At 40.7% G+C, this 12,604-nt stretch overlaps 1 protein-coding gene across 2 annotated transcripts in view; it reads left to right on the top strand.

The window, feature by feature from the left end:
• The window catches only part of VEPH1 (ventricular zone expressed PH domain containing 1), a 203,951-nt gene that overhangs the window by 374 nt on the left and 190,973 nt on the right, over positions 1–12,604 (top strand). The window contains exon 2 of one of the 2 annotated variants that reach the window (XM_003794136.1): positions 3,482–3,776. In XM_003794136.1, coding sequence (XP_003794184.1) covers positions 3,639–3,776 — 138 coding nt within the window. In that variant the 5' untranslated portion in view covers positions 3,482–3,638. Of the gene's footprint in view, positions 1–3,481; positions 3,777–12,604 lie in introns of those variants that run through there. The other variant, XM_012807816.1, reaches the window with a different exon arrangement.

Here is a 12,604-nt window from a genome sequence, read left to right as displayed (position 1 = left end):
GGGAAGAAATTATAAAGGACAGAAATGAAAGGTGGGGAGTAAGAAAGAATTTTACAAGTCAGTTTTCCTGTAATAGCAAAAGTATGAGTTTGAAGTCTGACCCACCTGGATGTGAAGCTTGGCTGTTTGTGTAAGCTCAGGCATGATACTCATCCTCCCTGGCCCTGTCTCCCTTTCAGTAAAAATATCTGCCGAGTATTTGAGTGTGTGTATGGAATGTACGATGTTTAGGCCATAGGGTTATGACATTCACGGGTAGGGAATGTCTCAGAACATGAGATAGAATTTGATCTGGCTCTGACCTTCCCTGCTATTGCAAACCAGTGGGGGAAACAGAATAACCTGAACAAAACATTGATGAGAGCTGCTGATAAGTAACGTGACTTGCCAATCTGGACATACAGCACGTGGGGAAAATCACTGAGCTGGTGGGAAGGGAGGTAGCTCACTAATAATTATCACACACAGCCATGTACGTGATTATGCAAAGCCCTGAGTGCACGTTGTCCTGGGAGACCAGCTGCCATCAATCCTAACTCTGCAATTTACCCTGCAATGCCTTGGGGCTGGTGGTTACTTTCTGAACATCAGGTGTTTTATCACATGGAATTGTCATAAGAACTAAGTGACTGGATACTTGGGAAGCCCTCAGAGAAGTGTCTGACACTTGGCAAATGCTGTTCACTGCCCCAGCTGCTTCTCTGGGGACTGAGACTCAAGTCCAGCTCAGCCACTGGGCAGTTGTGAGCCCTTGAGTTCGTGCCTTTCCCTTCCCTGAGCGTTGGTTGTCTTGATCTGCCAAGAGGGCTAATGCACACTCAGTAGATCCCCCTGGGGTATTCCAAATACCAGAGTTGATAATGCATAAAAGAGCCCTGTGAAAATCATGACACCAACAGGTGACAAAACCTGTGAAAATCTTGCCCAAACTTAAAGGTGCTGCTCAAATGCCATTTCCTCGGCAAGCCATCCCCCATCGTCTTCTCCTGGGAGTGACCTCTCTCCCCTTTTACTTCCCCACCTTTCTTTTTATAGAGCCCAGAGTACTTTTCTCTTGGTTGTTGACATATTGTAGAAGTCCGGTGCAAGTCTCCTCTCTCCCTGTGCCACCCTGAGATCTCTTGTACACTGTGAGTTGAACAACTTGATGTTTCTGCTAAGGGCCCTAAGAAACGTCTTGCGTGTGACGGGCCCTCCGAGAGTAACTGCTGAGTTGGAAGCACGAATGTGGGGCCGCACACCAAGTTTCCTGTGAGTGTGCAGGGTGGAAAGGGGGCCCAGGGGAAGCCAGGGGTGCGGCCTCTCTCCACCAGCACATATCTCTGCCTGATCAGTCTGAGGCAGCTGAACATGTTTCATGAAGTGCCAGGCATCGTCCAACGAGCTGGCTGGTCAACGTGATGTCATTTCCTGCAATTTTCCTTAATACTATTTCACTGAGATTCTGTCACTGCAAATATCTGATACTGAGGGATGTATGTGTTTAGAGAAAATTCAGGAAAACGCTGCCATCGTTTTTTTGGTAGATGTTGTAATTCATCCTTCCGCGGTTGTCCAGGGGTGAGCTACTTCATGGGCCCCTTGCTCTGCACACTGAGCTTGCCACCCTGCTTTCCTCCTCCTCTGAGTTCCATGTCCTGTGACTCCCCTGCTCTCAGTGTGGCCTGAATCCCAGGGCATAGATGGCTGAGGATGCAGGGTCGGACACAAGGAATTCATTTCCTCACCTCATGACCCAACTCCACCTTCCTCCCTGTTAGTGATGCCCTGAGGACTTGCCTCGAATTTTACATGGAGTCAGTGTGGAAAGTGGTTATGAACTTAGAGCCTGACACTGTGTTCAAAGCAGCTTCCTAGCCGTGTGGCTTTTGCAAGTTGTTTAAATGGCCTCAGGATCCTCACTGATAAAATGTGGGTGATGTATTTTCATACAGTTATTCCAAAGATTAAATGAGTTAATATTTGCAAAATATTTACCCCTGGCACATGGATACGGGTATGTAAATGTTAGCCATCTTTTTACAAAAGCTTGTAGATGGTACAAAAACTGCGTACGGGCAACACTGCTCTTGAAAGCTCTAAAACGACCCCTCGGACTCCACATTTGGAATACTGCAGATAAGTATTTGGTTGAGTCTCTGATGAAAAGTTTGGCTTTTGTTTAGAGACTATGTTGCATAGCGGGTGTGCACCCTTAAATTTGAAAATTATGTGCCCAATCATAAAAAATAAAATAAGATTGCATTCAGCACAGCGATAGCTCAGAACAGAGGCCTGAACCTGCTCAAGGGAACACCAGGCTCTCCTTCCTCTGTCCACACACATGCTGGTGAGCACAGTCAGACTGAAATGCCAGGCAGAATTGCCTATTGCTTATATAAACAACTAACTCTTGACTCTCACTATATGAGCACACAGCTGCATTTTTAAGTTACTTCCATCAATAAGGTAATTTTCACTCCACTGTAAATTCTTAGGAAAGCCCACTGGCCTGAAATCAGATGAGCCTCCTGCCACAGCTACTTTGGGGCCTTGGGGAAGTGATTAAACCTCCCTGGCCATTAAATGAATATAGAGGTCTCTCCCAGTGCAAATGGTCTGTGATTTTATTAGGCCCAGAAGGGAGCTGATGAGAATAACCAGATATCTAATTTGTGCCATCACCCTATTCTCAGCGGACTGTTAATTGGATAAGGAATACAGTGGAACTTTATTATTTCAATTGTGGAAATAGAGGGAGGATTTCCTGATCTCAAAGCTCTCTTCCTAAGCCTACACATCAAAGTGATCACATTCAATTTCAGTGTTTGAGTTCAAGTTCATGTCCGTGTTCAGCAGAGATTTATCTAATTCCATATTTCTAGCCAGCATCCTTTATTTCATTGCTACTTCATGACAGTAAAAAGAAATAGTGTGAGTATCAAGATCACTTTCTGGACTTGATAGGTGGTAGAGGTGGGAGTGGATTCTATTGCCATCATAGCAAAGCAGTCCACCCATGTCCATGTCCAGGTTCTAGAAAGAAAGAAAAGTTCTGGGAAAGCCCCAAGCAGTGGCTCTAAAAGATGTTTCCTATCTTCTCTCTTCCCTTTCATTCTCCCTTTCTACGTGATTTCCACGAGAGTCTGGAGGGAATCAGGCAAGCATGGGACGTGTGTGCTCCTTTTCCGTGTGTTTCCTCATGGCGTGAAGAAGATGCAGAAAGAAGACAGAAAGCAGGAGAAAAACAAGCGCGGGGCTCCTGCAGCTTTTCAAGGGTCAAATGAAATTCTGAAGAAACCTAGTGATTTTTGACAGGAGCTTTGAGGCAAAAATAAGGAAAGAGCTCATTTGAAGTTCATCAAGTCAGGGTCTGTTACTCTGCGAACACGTTTCCAAGTGTCTTTTTGTTGTTGTTCTCTCTCTGCTGGAGACCAAGTTCACATTCTGAGCTCATGCCCTCCTGCCAACGGTCATATTATGTCATTTGTTTCCCTTGCAGAGGGTGTCAGTGGAGACCTCAAAGTCTGGAGAAAAAATGACCTTTCATGGAATACACAGTGTGCCTCCTGCTGAATGTTTGTGCCCTGCTGACCTCTGATAACTAAAACCCATGGGCCTGGATCTGTAGAAAGTCAACCCACCTAACCCTCCACATCATGCATCAACTGTTCCGACTTGTTTTGGGACAAAAAGATCTTTCACGAGCTGGGGACCTTTTCTCCTTAGATGACTCTGAGATTGAAGACAGCCTAACAGAAGCTTTGGAGCAAATTAAAATAATTAGCTCATCTTCGGTAAGTAAACTGGTTTATAGAGTAGATCCCTGAAGTGACTTATCTTAGAGGTATACATGTATATTCCAGAGAAGGGACCCTCTCAGGGCACAGAGGAAGGGCCACTCACATGGTCTCTCTCTACTCTGTGGCTTATTTTGGTGTCTAAGAAGTTGTGGGCTCAGGGGGCAGTTAGGCTTCTCGTGCTCACTCACAGAGACCAGAGCTCTGGAAATTGCAGGCCAGAAGGGAATTCTCACAAAAATATTATGAGGGATTGTTTTTACATCCTTGAAATGACATGAAGGGGAAAGAGAGCGAATTCAGGGAAACAGACCTGCCAAGCTGCACAGGAGCATCTGTAAACAGAGCAGGGTGTGTGGTGGAGGCTGAATAATGAAAGACGGCAGGCTGACACCTCCTGCCACACAGGTAATGTGAGACAAGGACGAGGAGATCGCTCTGCTGCCAGAAGTGACAGTTGCCCAGGGCTTGATAACGCTGATTCTATTTCCTTCTGTATTGCCTCTATTTTTTATCTTTTCTTTGCTCCTTTTTCTATCCTCCCCCTCATTTAATTGCATTCACCCATTATTAGTCCCCAGTATAATCAGACCGATTTAAAACCTCCATCAGTCCTCCTGTTCCTTGCTTCTCCTCAACGCCAAGATTATGTACTCTGAAGGCAGGTCCCAAAGGGCCTGGATGCGGAGTGCCCAGCACGGTTTGATGTTGACCTTCCTGGCTCTACTTAGCCCCTCCCTGAGATCGGTCCCACTTCAAAGCCCTTGGCCACCAGGCATCTTCTTACAGCATTTGCCAACACTTGGCACAGACACCAGCCAGGAAGAAGAAATTGGTGGGACCCAAGCCATAAAATACTGAATTGGCAAATGCGTACATATTTCTGAGATAACAGCTCTCTTCTCAGTTACAGAGAAGCCGTGTTTAAAAGGCATCCTGGCAACCAGTGCAGCCTCCTCTTCAAAACTGTTTGTATGTGATTTTGGTGGCGGCTGTCCACATGCCAAATACCCCCTGTGACCAATGAAGTCATTGCCCAAACACTCTTCTTTTCGCAGGTAATCTTCCAGAACAGATTTACGTGTCTACATTTTTTCCAGAATATTAATCAACGTAGACACAAAACCCAAATTTTTCTGGTGCATTTCCACTTTCTGGGTAGGGTTTTTGTGCTGTTCTCCGCAGCCCCTTCCTTCACACTCTTTTGCAAATACATTGGCTGAAAATGCCACTGATTTTCATCTAATAGAAAAAAATAAAAATTAAGTTCTCTAAAACCACCAGAGGGCACTAGTGGCCAGTGATTTCTTTTGTTTTCTTCACTAATTGTTTTGCCTCACAGCTGCCAGTCATATTCAGAGTCTAGAACTGGTTGAGTTCTGTCACACGTTGGCTCTGGTTAGCTATTCAGGCTGGCAGGTTCACTGTCATTGGGAGCATCATTCCCCCGTACATCCTCCAATCAGCTTCCCACTTGGCCAGTAAGTCTAGACAGTGGGAGTTCATGTGGCTTCTGCTAACTTCTATCCCATCTTGCTTCTTCCATTTCTCTATCTGCAATCGTGGCATGGAGTAGAAGACAGACGGTGCCTTCTAACTTAGATACACTGAGTTTGAGTGACCAACACCAGCAGCTCCTTAGCTTCCTTTTCTGATTAGTACGCTGAGCCACCACGCCCACCCTACGGCTTACTTTCCTGTTCACTGTGCCCCAGGCTTCTCTCAGATCCTGGCCCAGCTCTTCATTCTTGGACAAGGTGACCAGACTGTCCAAATTTTTAACAATTTGTTCCACGTCCCATGGCGTTTTAAAAAAGTCCTGATTTTTGGAAAGAATGAACAACAAGCTAGGGAACGCAGGAGAACAGTAAGGGAATATACGGTTTTTGGCTGCCTTGTGGCTATTTCACCAGGATATGAGTTTTATATTATTTTTGTTAATTTTATAATGTTAAACTTTAATAATAAATAATTGTTGAGAACTGATTATCGAGAACTGCTTATCAAAGTTTGCATTGTTGTCAGGCCCTGCACCCCCCCTCCCATGGTATCCCGCTTTACCAATGTTAAAATCTCGTCACCTTATTCTTGGATCTCAGTAATCAATGCCACGTCTCAATTCCTCCTTAAAACAGGAAGAGGCCTTTTAAATCGCCTTTTCCAAATTCTACTAGGACAGAAATCACCCCCTCAGACTGCTGACAGGGAGGTACCCTCTTCTTTTGCACTTGCAATGATGCAGATATATTAGGTTTCTAATATTTTCTCCAGCTCCTCAATTTTCCTTTAGCAAATGCTTTATCCCATTTCATGAAGGCTTGACAAGACCTGCCAGGGGAAGAGGAAGAAAGGAGGAGGACTCCTGACACACACTTGGCCAATACGATTTCTTTCTCCCAGTAATTCTAAGAAAGAAATCAGCAGAGGTGGTTTATCCTGATGATGGTGCCCCAGAGAAACAGTTACTGTTTTTCCTGCCCCTCTATCACGGTAGCTGCCTTGCTCACTGCCCCTTCTACAACCAGGTACTTCAGCTTTTCTATCAAATTTGTGGGCCACCCCATATCTTTTTATTATTATTTTTTGGGCCATAGTTATCCAGACTTTTCCTGTTTTTTCTGATCAAAGAATCAAAGGATAGCTGCCCCGCTGTTGAAAGTTTAAGTGGTTGATACGTTCCTCCTTTTAAACAGGTGGGATCCTACTCTTTGTACTTTCTGCCCATTGCTCTTGTTCTTTGCCCCCAACAATTAAGAGTCTGACCTTGGATCCTATAAGAAAAACTTTTAAACTTTGAAGATAAACACCACACTTCACCTCTGGGTTGTCCCTTACCAGCTAAACATCCTTAGTGTCCTTGGGTTTTTCCACAACAAAGGAGAGGCCTGTGTCAGGGAAAGGTTACACCACCTCACGTGGTGACCTTCCATTTCCAGGTGTGGAAAACTCAGTTCTGCCAGGACCCTGAGAAATGCTCCCCACCTCATGCGATAGAAATGCAGCACTTGGAAATACAGGCAGTAGTGCTTCACTATGGATTGATAATGAAAATTATAACCTGCATGGATCAGAATTCCTCTGTGTTTCATGCTGTTCTCCCCAAGTGTATTTACCCAGTCTTTCTCTAGATAAGAAATATGGTTATTGATTAGGTGTCCCCTCCACTATTACAACCACATTCCGGCACATCCTCCCTGAAATTACCTCTTGCTCACCCGCAGAGTCACTCGTGAGCACACAGGGCCGCAGTTTAGGCCTGTAGCTGGCTAATCTCACCCATCCAAGTGGATTTTATTCATTGAATCCTCCAAGGGCAGCCTAGTTTTGACCTTGTTTGAGAATGCCGCATTATCACTCTGAAGCACTCCTGGTGTCCTGGTCACCCTCCTCTGAATTCATTGTAATTTGTCATTGTCCAGTACTGGGACCAATTGCTAGAGCAATTATAGATACTAGTCAGATACTGTTTCTAAACTTTCTTTTCAATAGTAACATTACACAGTCATCCACATTTGCCCTATGGCACTGCTAAGTTCCTTGTGTTGAATCACAACTTGTAACTAGATAATTTTAAAAATGTGAAGTGTGTTGTGACACATTTTAAACCACTGCATACATAGCCTTGTCTTTACGCCTTAATATCCAGCATATTCATACCCCTTAAACATCATGATTCTGTCTAGGATGTTACTTATTAGGGTCAATCTTTGTGGAATCTGAAAATTTGGCAAGTTAGCTTCCAGTACCTCCCCAAAGGCACTCACAAAATAATGGAGCCTTGCTAACCTCTACTCTGCAATCTATCCCCTTTTTCCACCAAAAGTTACTCCAAAATGCTGCTGTGAAATATTTTGTCCCATGCTTTGCTTTGAAAATGTGACTCCTCATTCAAAATTCTCTCTAAGTTTCCACAAATGCCTTTCAGTCTTGCCTCTTCATTTCCAGTCCCTTCTAGAGTCCCTTTGCCTAATCATCATTTCTTATACTGACCTGGCTTTCCTCCCAGGCTAAGTCAAATGGGACTTTCCCTTTAACCACTCACCTACTTCTCCTCCCTACCTACTGATGTTTGTCCCACGCCCACCCCCCTTTCATTGCTCTTTAATGTTTTTGAAACAATGAAACACCTTAGACTCACAGAATTACCCAATTTAAGAAGTTAGGTACAATTGAAAATCCATGCATCTCTCTCTAATCTAATTCTCTTTTCTTATAGTTTCCAAGGTAACCCATATCCTGATGTGGTATTTATCCAAGCATAATTGTTTTGTTTTTGTTTTTGCTACATATTCATGGTTCAAAAATTACTTGCAGAGTTCTATTTCAGGTTATTAAATTTTATATAAATGCTATCATTGGGCTCAAGATCATGTTTTTAAGATTTATTCATGTCAGTAAATGTAGTTCAATTCATTTATTTTTATTGGGACAGAGTACTCCATTTACAGATAGGACACAATTTACCCACTATTGTTTGGATTGACATTCATTATTTAAACAGTGCTTTAATAGACATTCTTGTAATTGGCAATTTTGGCAAATGGGTATCTCTAAAGTACACAATTCACAGTGAAACAAGTGCCTCCAACTTTACATTGTACCACCTGCCTTCCGATGGGATTGTGCCAATACACTCCCATCAGCATTGTACAAAAATTCCAGTCACTTTCTATCCTCACCAATGCTTGTTTTTATCAAATTTTAAGGGATTTTTTTTTCACTGTATGTGAAGCAGCATGTAATTTTTTTTTTTTTCTGAGACAGAGTCTCACTCTCTTGCCCAGGCTAAAGTGCTGTTGCATCAGCCTAGCTCACAACAACCTCAAATTCCTGGGCTCGAGCAATCCTCCCGACTCAGCCTCCCAAATAGCTAGGACTACAGGCAGTGACCAATAGTTTTTCTATTTTTAGTAAAGAGGAAGTCTAGATGTCTTGCTCTTACTCAGGCTGGTCTTGAACTCCTGAACTCTGGCAATCCTCCCACCTCGGTCTCCCAGGAGTGCTCGGATTGCAGGCATGAGCCCCTGCCTCCAGTCTGTAATTGTTTTTTGAATGTGTACTTTTCTCATTATTAATGAAGTCTGTTTTTACAGATATTTTTAGATATTAATTTGTTATTTGCCACTTGGTTTCCTCCTCAGTAAACTGCCTGTTATTTTCTTTTCCTTTTCTATTGTGTTTTAAAACCTTTTCATATTAACTCAAAGTGTTTTGTATAGTCTTATATTAGTCCTTCACATAGCTAAGTTGTACATCTTTCATTTACTTTATAGTAAGTCTTAATATCTGGTAGGACAATATCCCCAAGCATTTAAAAAATTTCTTACATTTTTGGTTTTGTTCTTTAATAATTTTATATTAGGTTTCTCAATTCTTATGAATAATTCTGTTAGTATCTTAAGTGGAGGCTATCATAGCCATGGATTGACTTAAAGAAAATTAACATCATAATGTGCTATCTTCTTATATGTAGGCATGTATTTCATTTATTTAGTTATTCTTACATATCTTTCAATGAAGTTTTGTAATTTTGTAAAGAATTTAGTACATCTCCAGTTAAATTTATAAGTATTTTATATTTATTTGGTGAGATTATAACTAATATTCTTTTTTACCAATGAGGAAACTGAGGCACAGAGAGGTTAATAACATAATTTGTCCAAAGTTACAGAGCTAGTAAGTAGAGGAAGTAGCAGAGTCAAGAATGAAGCTCAGAGTTTGACTTTAGAAACTGTATTCTTAAAAAAAAAAAAAAAAAAGTGAACTCGGCACCCCTAGGACAATGGTTACAGCACCAACCACATACATCAAGGGTGGCAGGTTCGAACGTAGACCAGGCCAAGAAAACAACAATGGCAACTGCAACAAAAAATAGCTGGTGTTCTGGTGGGCACCTGCAGTCTCAGCTACTTGGGAGACTGAGGCAAGAGAATTGCTTAAGCCCAAGAGTTTGAGGTTGCTGTGAGCTGTGACACCAGGGCACACAACCAAGGGTCTTTAATAAGTTTGTGTTTTGGAGTGTCAATTACTAAGAGATTATTTTTACACTTTCTTTCATAATTTTGGATTTGTCTATTTCTTATAATTTTATCAAGTTTGCATTATAAATTTGGAGGCTTTTTCACTATGTATGCATGAGTCCAGAATTGCCATTTCTTTCTCGGAGAACTTTTCCTTTAATTAGTATATACTACTGAGCATCTTTATTCTTAATAAATAAGTTTTTCCCTGTTTTCTTTGGGGTAGCACTGACCTGATTTCTCTTTTTCTGTCTTTACTTTTACCTTTCTGTCATTGACTTAAATATAATTTGTAAAAAATATGTAAGCCGATTTTTAAAATCATTCCAGTGTCTATGAATTAAAAATTTAGCCAACTGACATTTATTGTGATAAGTGACATGTTGAGATGTATTTCTTCACTTTATGCGTTATACAGTAGAATAGGGAGTGTCACAAACTGGTTGACAAACAGAAGTGGTCAACATAAGGATTTAGGTCTACTGTACTGATACCTGCATGTGGGCCACGTCTGGTCTATGAAATTTAAATCAACTTAAGGAAGTGGTCGATGTAGAGAGGTGGTCAACTATGGCACTTCTACTGTAGTTCCTGAATTTTTTACAGTTCTCTTCTTTTCTGCAATTTTTGATTAAGTGTTTTATCATTTTATTTACCATCTCTACAGAACCTGGTGGTTTGAAGGTTACGCATTTAATTTCTAGCCTTTTAATGTAGCAGTCTTTAACATTTTAGCAAATAGTCAAAATATATCATCAATGCTAAAATAGATATTTCTTATACACTAATACTCCTGAAACAAATATGTGTTTTATAATGGATGGCAGTCTTCTGATTGCCGTTGGCTATGGAGTAGGCATAATAGTTGTCACTGCCGACATGTGCCTGAGCTTGTCACACTGCTCCTTATTTTGTGATCATTCCAATTGACTTACATGCATTGGGTTGTTCCTACCAGTGTTGGGTTAAACATCCATTTAAAATGTTTTCAAAACAACTAGATGATAATTCAATACTAAAATACAAACCGTGTATGCAGAAAGGCCAGGAAAGGCAGCATAAGGCTATATACAATTTATAATCAGTCAATCAGGGAACGACAGCAAACTCTGTATTTTCTTACAAGGCATTAACTGAGAACATTATGGAACTTTAAAAAATTATATTTTTCATTACTAAGGTATTGGTAAAGGATTACCTATTACACTATTGTATATTATAGTTGTGTTCTTCTCATAAGTAATATAACGGACAGCAGGAGAAATGGACGATTCCCTTGAAATAGATGAAAAAAGTTCAAAGAAATGAGAGCTTAGTATGATCAATTTGTGTCTAATGTAGGACTATCTTTAAGGCATGATGCCACTCACCATTTAACTGGCTTTCTTTTTCTCTTTGTTCATGGTACATGAAATAATGGCTGATCTTATCACTGATACCTTATTACATTCGATTAATTATGCAATTATGTCTAAAGTTATCCAGGCTCTCTATTCTCCTCCTATTATTGCAGTGATCTGAGAACGCTTTAATGCCCAACCCCGAGGTTATTAGCCCGCGCTTTTATTCACCTTGTTTAATAGCCTTAAATTTTTTAAACATATACACTCAATGCTTACTTAAAGTGCCTATTACCTTCCTGCTTCTTTTTCACCTTTCATCTATTCATTGTCTTTCTGTTTTCTCCCTCTGAATCCAAGTTCTTATTTTTTAAAGTACCCATTTTAAAAGTCCCCCAGCAATGACATGTGACTATCGTCCCAGCTACTTGGGAGGCTGAGTCAGGAAGAAGGCTTGAGGCCAGGAGTTCAGCGCTGCAATGTGCTATGGTTATGCCTGTGGCTAGCCATTGCACACCAGCCTGGACAACATAGTGAGACCTCATTTCAAAAAAAAAAAAAGAAATGACATGAAGTTCTGGTAATGCTAAACTCTCTCAATGTTTATCTTTCTGAAAAAGTCCTTATTTTTCCCCCTAATTTTGAATAGTTACCTGGATATAGATTTCTAGACTAGCAGTAATTTCATTTCTCCGTACTTCTGATTATGGCTGTTACAAGATCTGCTGTCAATTTGCTGTATTTTACCATGTATAACACACACATTTTGCCCAAATTTTTAAGGAAAAAAATAAGGATGTGCATTATATGTGGGTAACACGGGTTGGGGGCAGGGGAACTCAGTGGTTTCACTGTCGTGTGTCTAGATGTTTTATTTGTATGTTCCTTTTCAGTCCTCATTGTGTCTTGTGAGTTTGGGGTTTTATTTTTATCAATTTTGGAAAGTTCTTAAACATTATCTCAAATGTTACATTATCTGAACTCTCCTTTAAGAAATCCTGTTTATTCCCTCACTTGTACATTCACCAATATTTATTGAGCACATACTATCTTCCAGCAATATTCCATGCATTGCCCTCATGTCCTTGATGGTCTATCCTATTTTATCCTGTATGTTTCTTGATTTTTTGTATTTTCTATTTCTATGTGAGACATTCTTTTTCATTTCCTCAGCTCTGTTCTCCAAATCATTGACCTTTTTTCTTCTGCTATATCTTATTCACTGTTTTGTCTACCTATTGAGTTTTTCATTTATAGACATTTCACTACAAAAAAATATCTTTTTGGTTCTTTTTCAAGTGACTCTGTGTTTCATAAAAGAATTTTTCTTTATTCATGGAATGATCTTGAAGATGTAATCTCACAATTTGAGGTCAATAATTCTATTACCTAACGTCTTAAAATATGTAATCTGCTCTGCATTTGCTCTGACATGTGCTCATATTGGTGTATTTTTTTTTTTTTT

The sequence above is a fragment of the Otolemur garnettii genome, unplaced genomic scaffold (assembly GCF_000181295.1).
Source record: "Otolemur garnettii isolate 467f Iridium unplaced genomic scaffold, OtoGar3 scaffold00076, whole genome shotgun sequence".
Lineage (NCBI taxonomy): Eukaryota > Metazoa > Chordata > Mammalia > Primates > Galagidae > Otolemur > Otolemur garnettii.
This window is presented reverse-complemented; position numbering and strand designations above follow the sequence as displayed.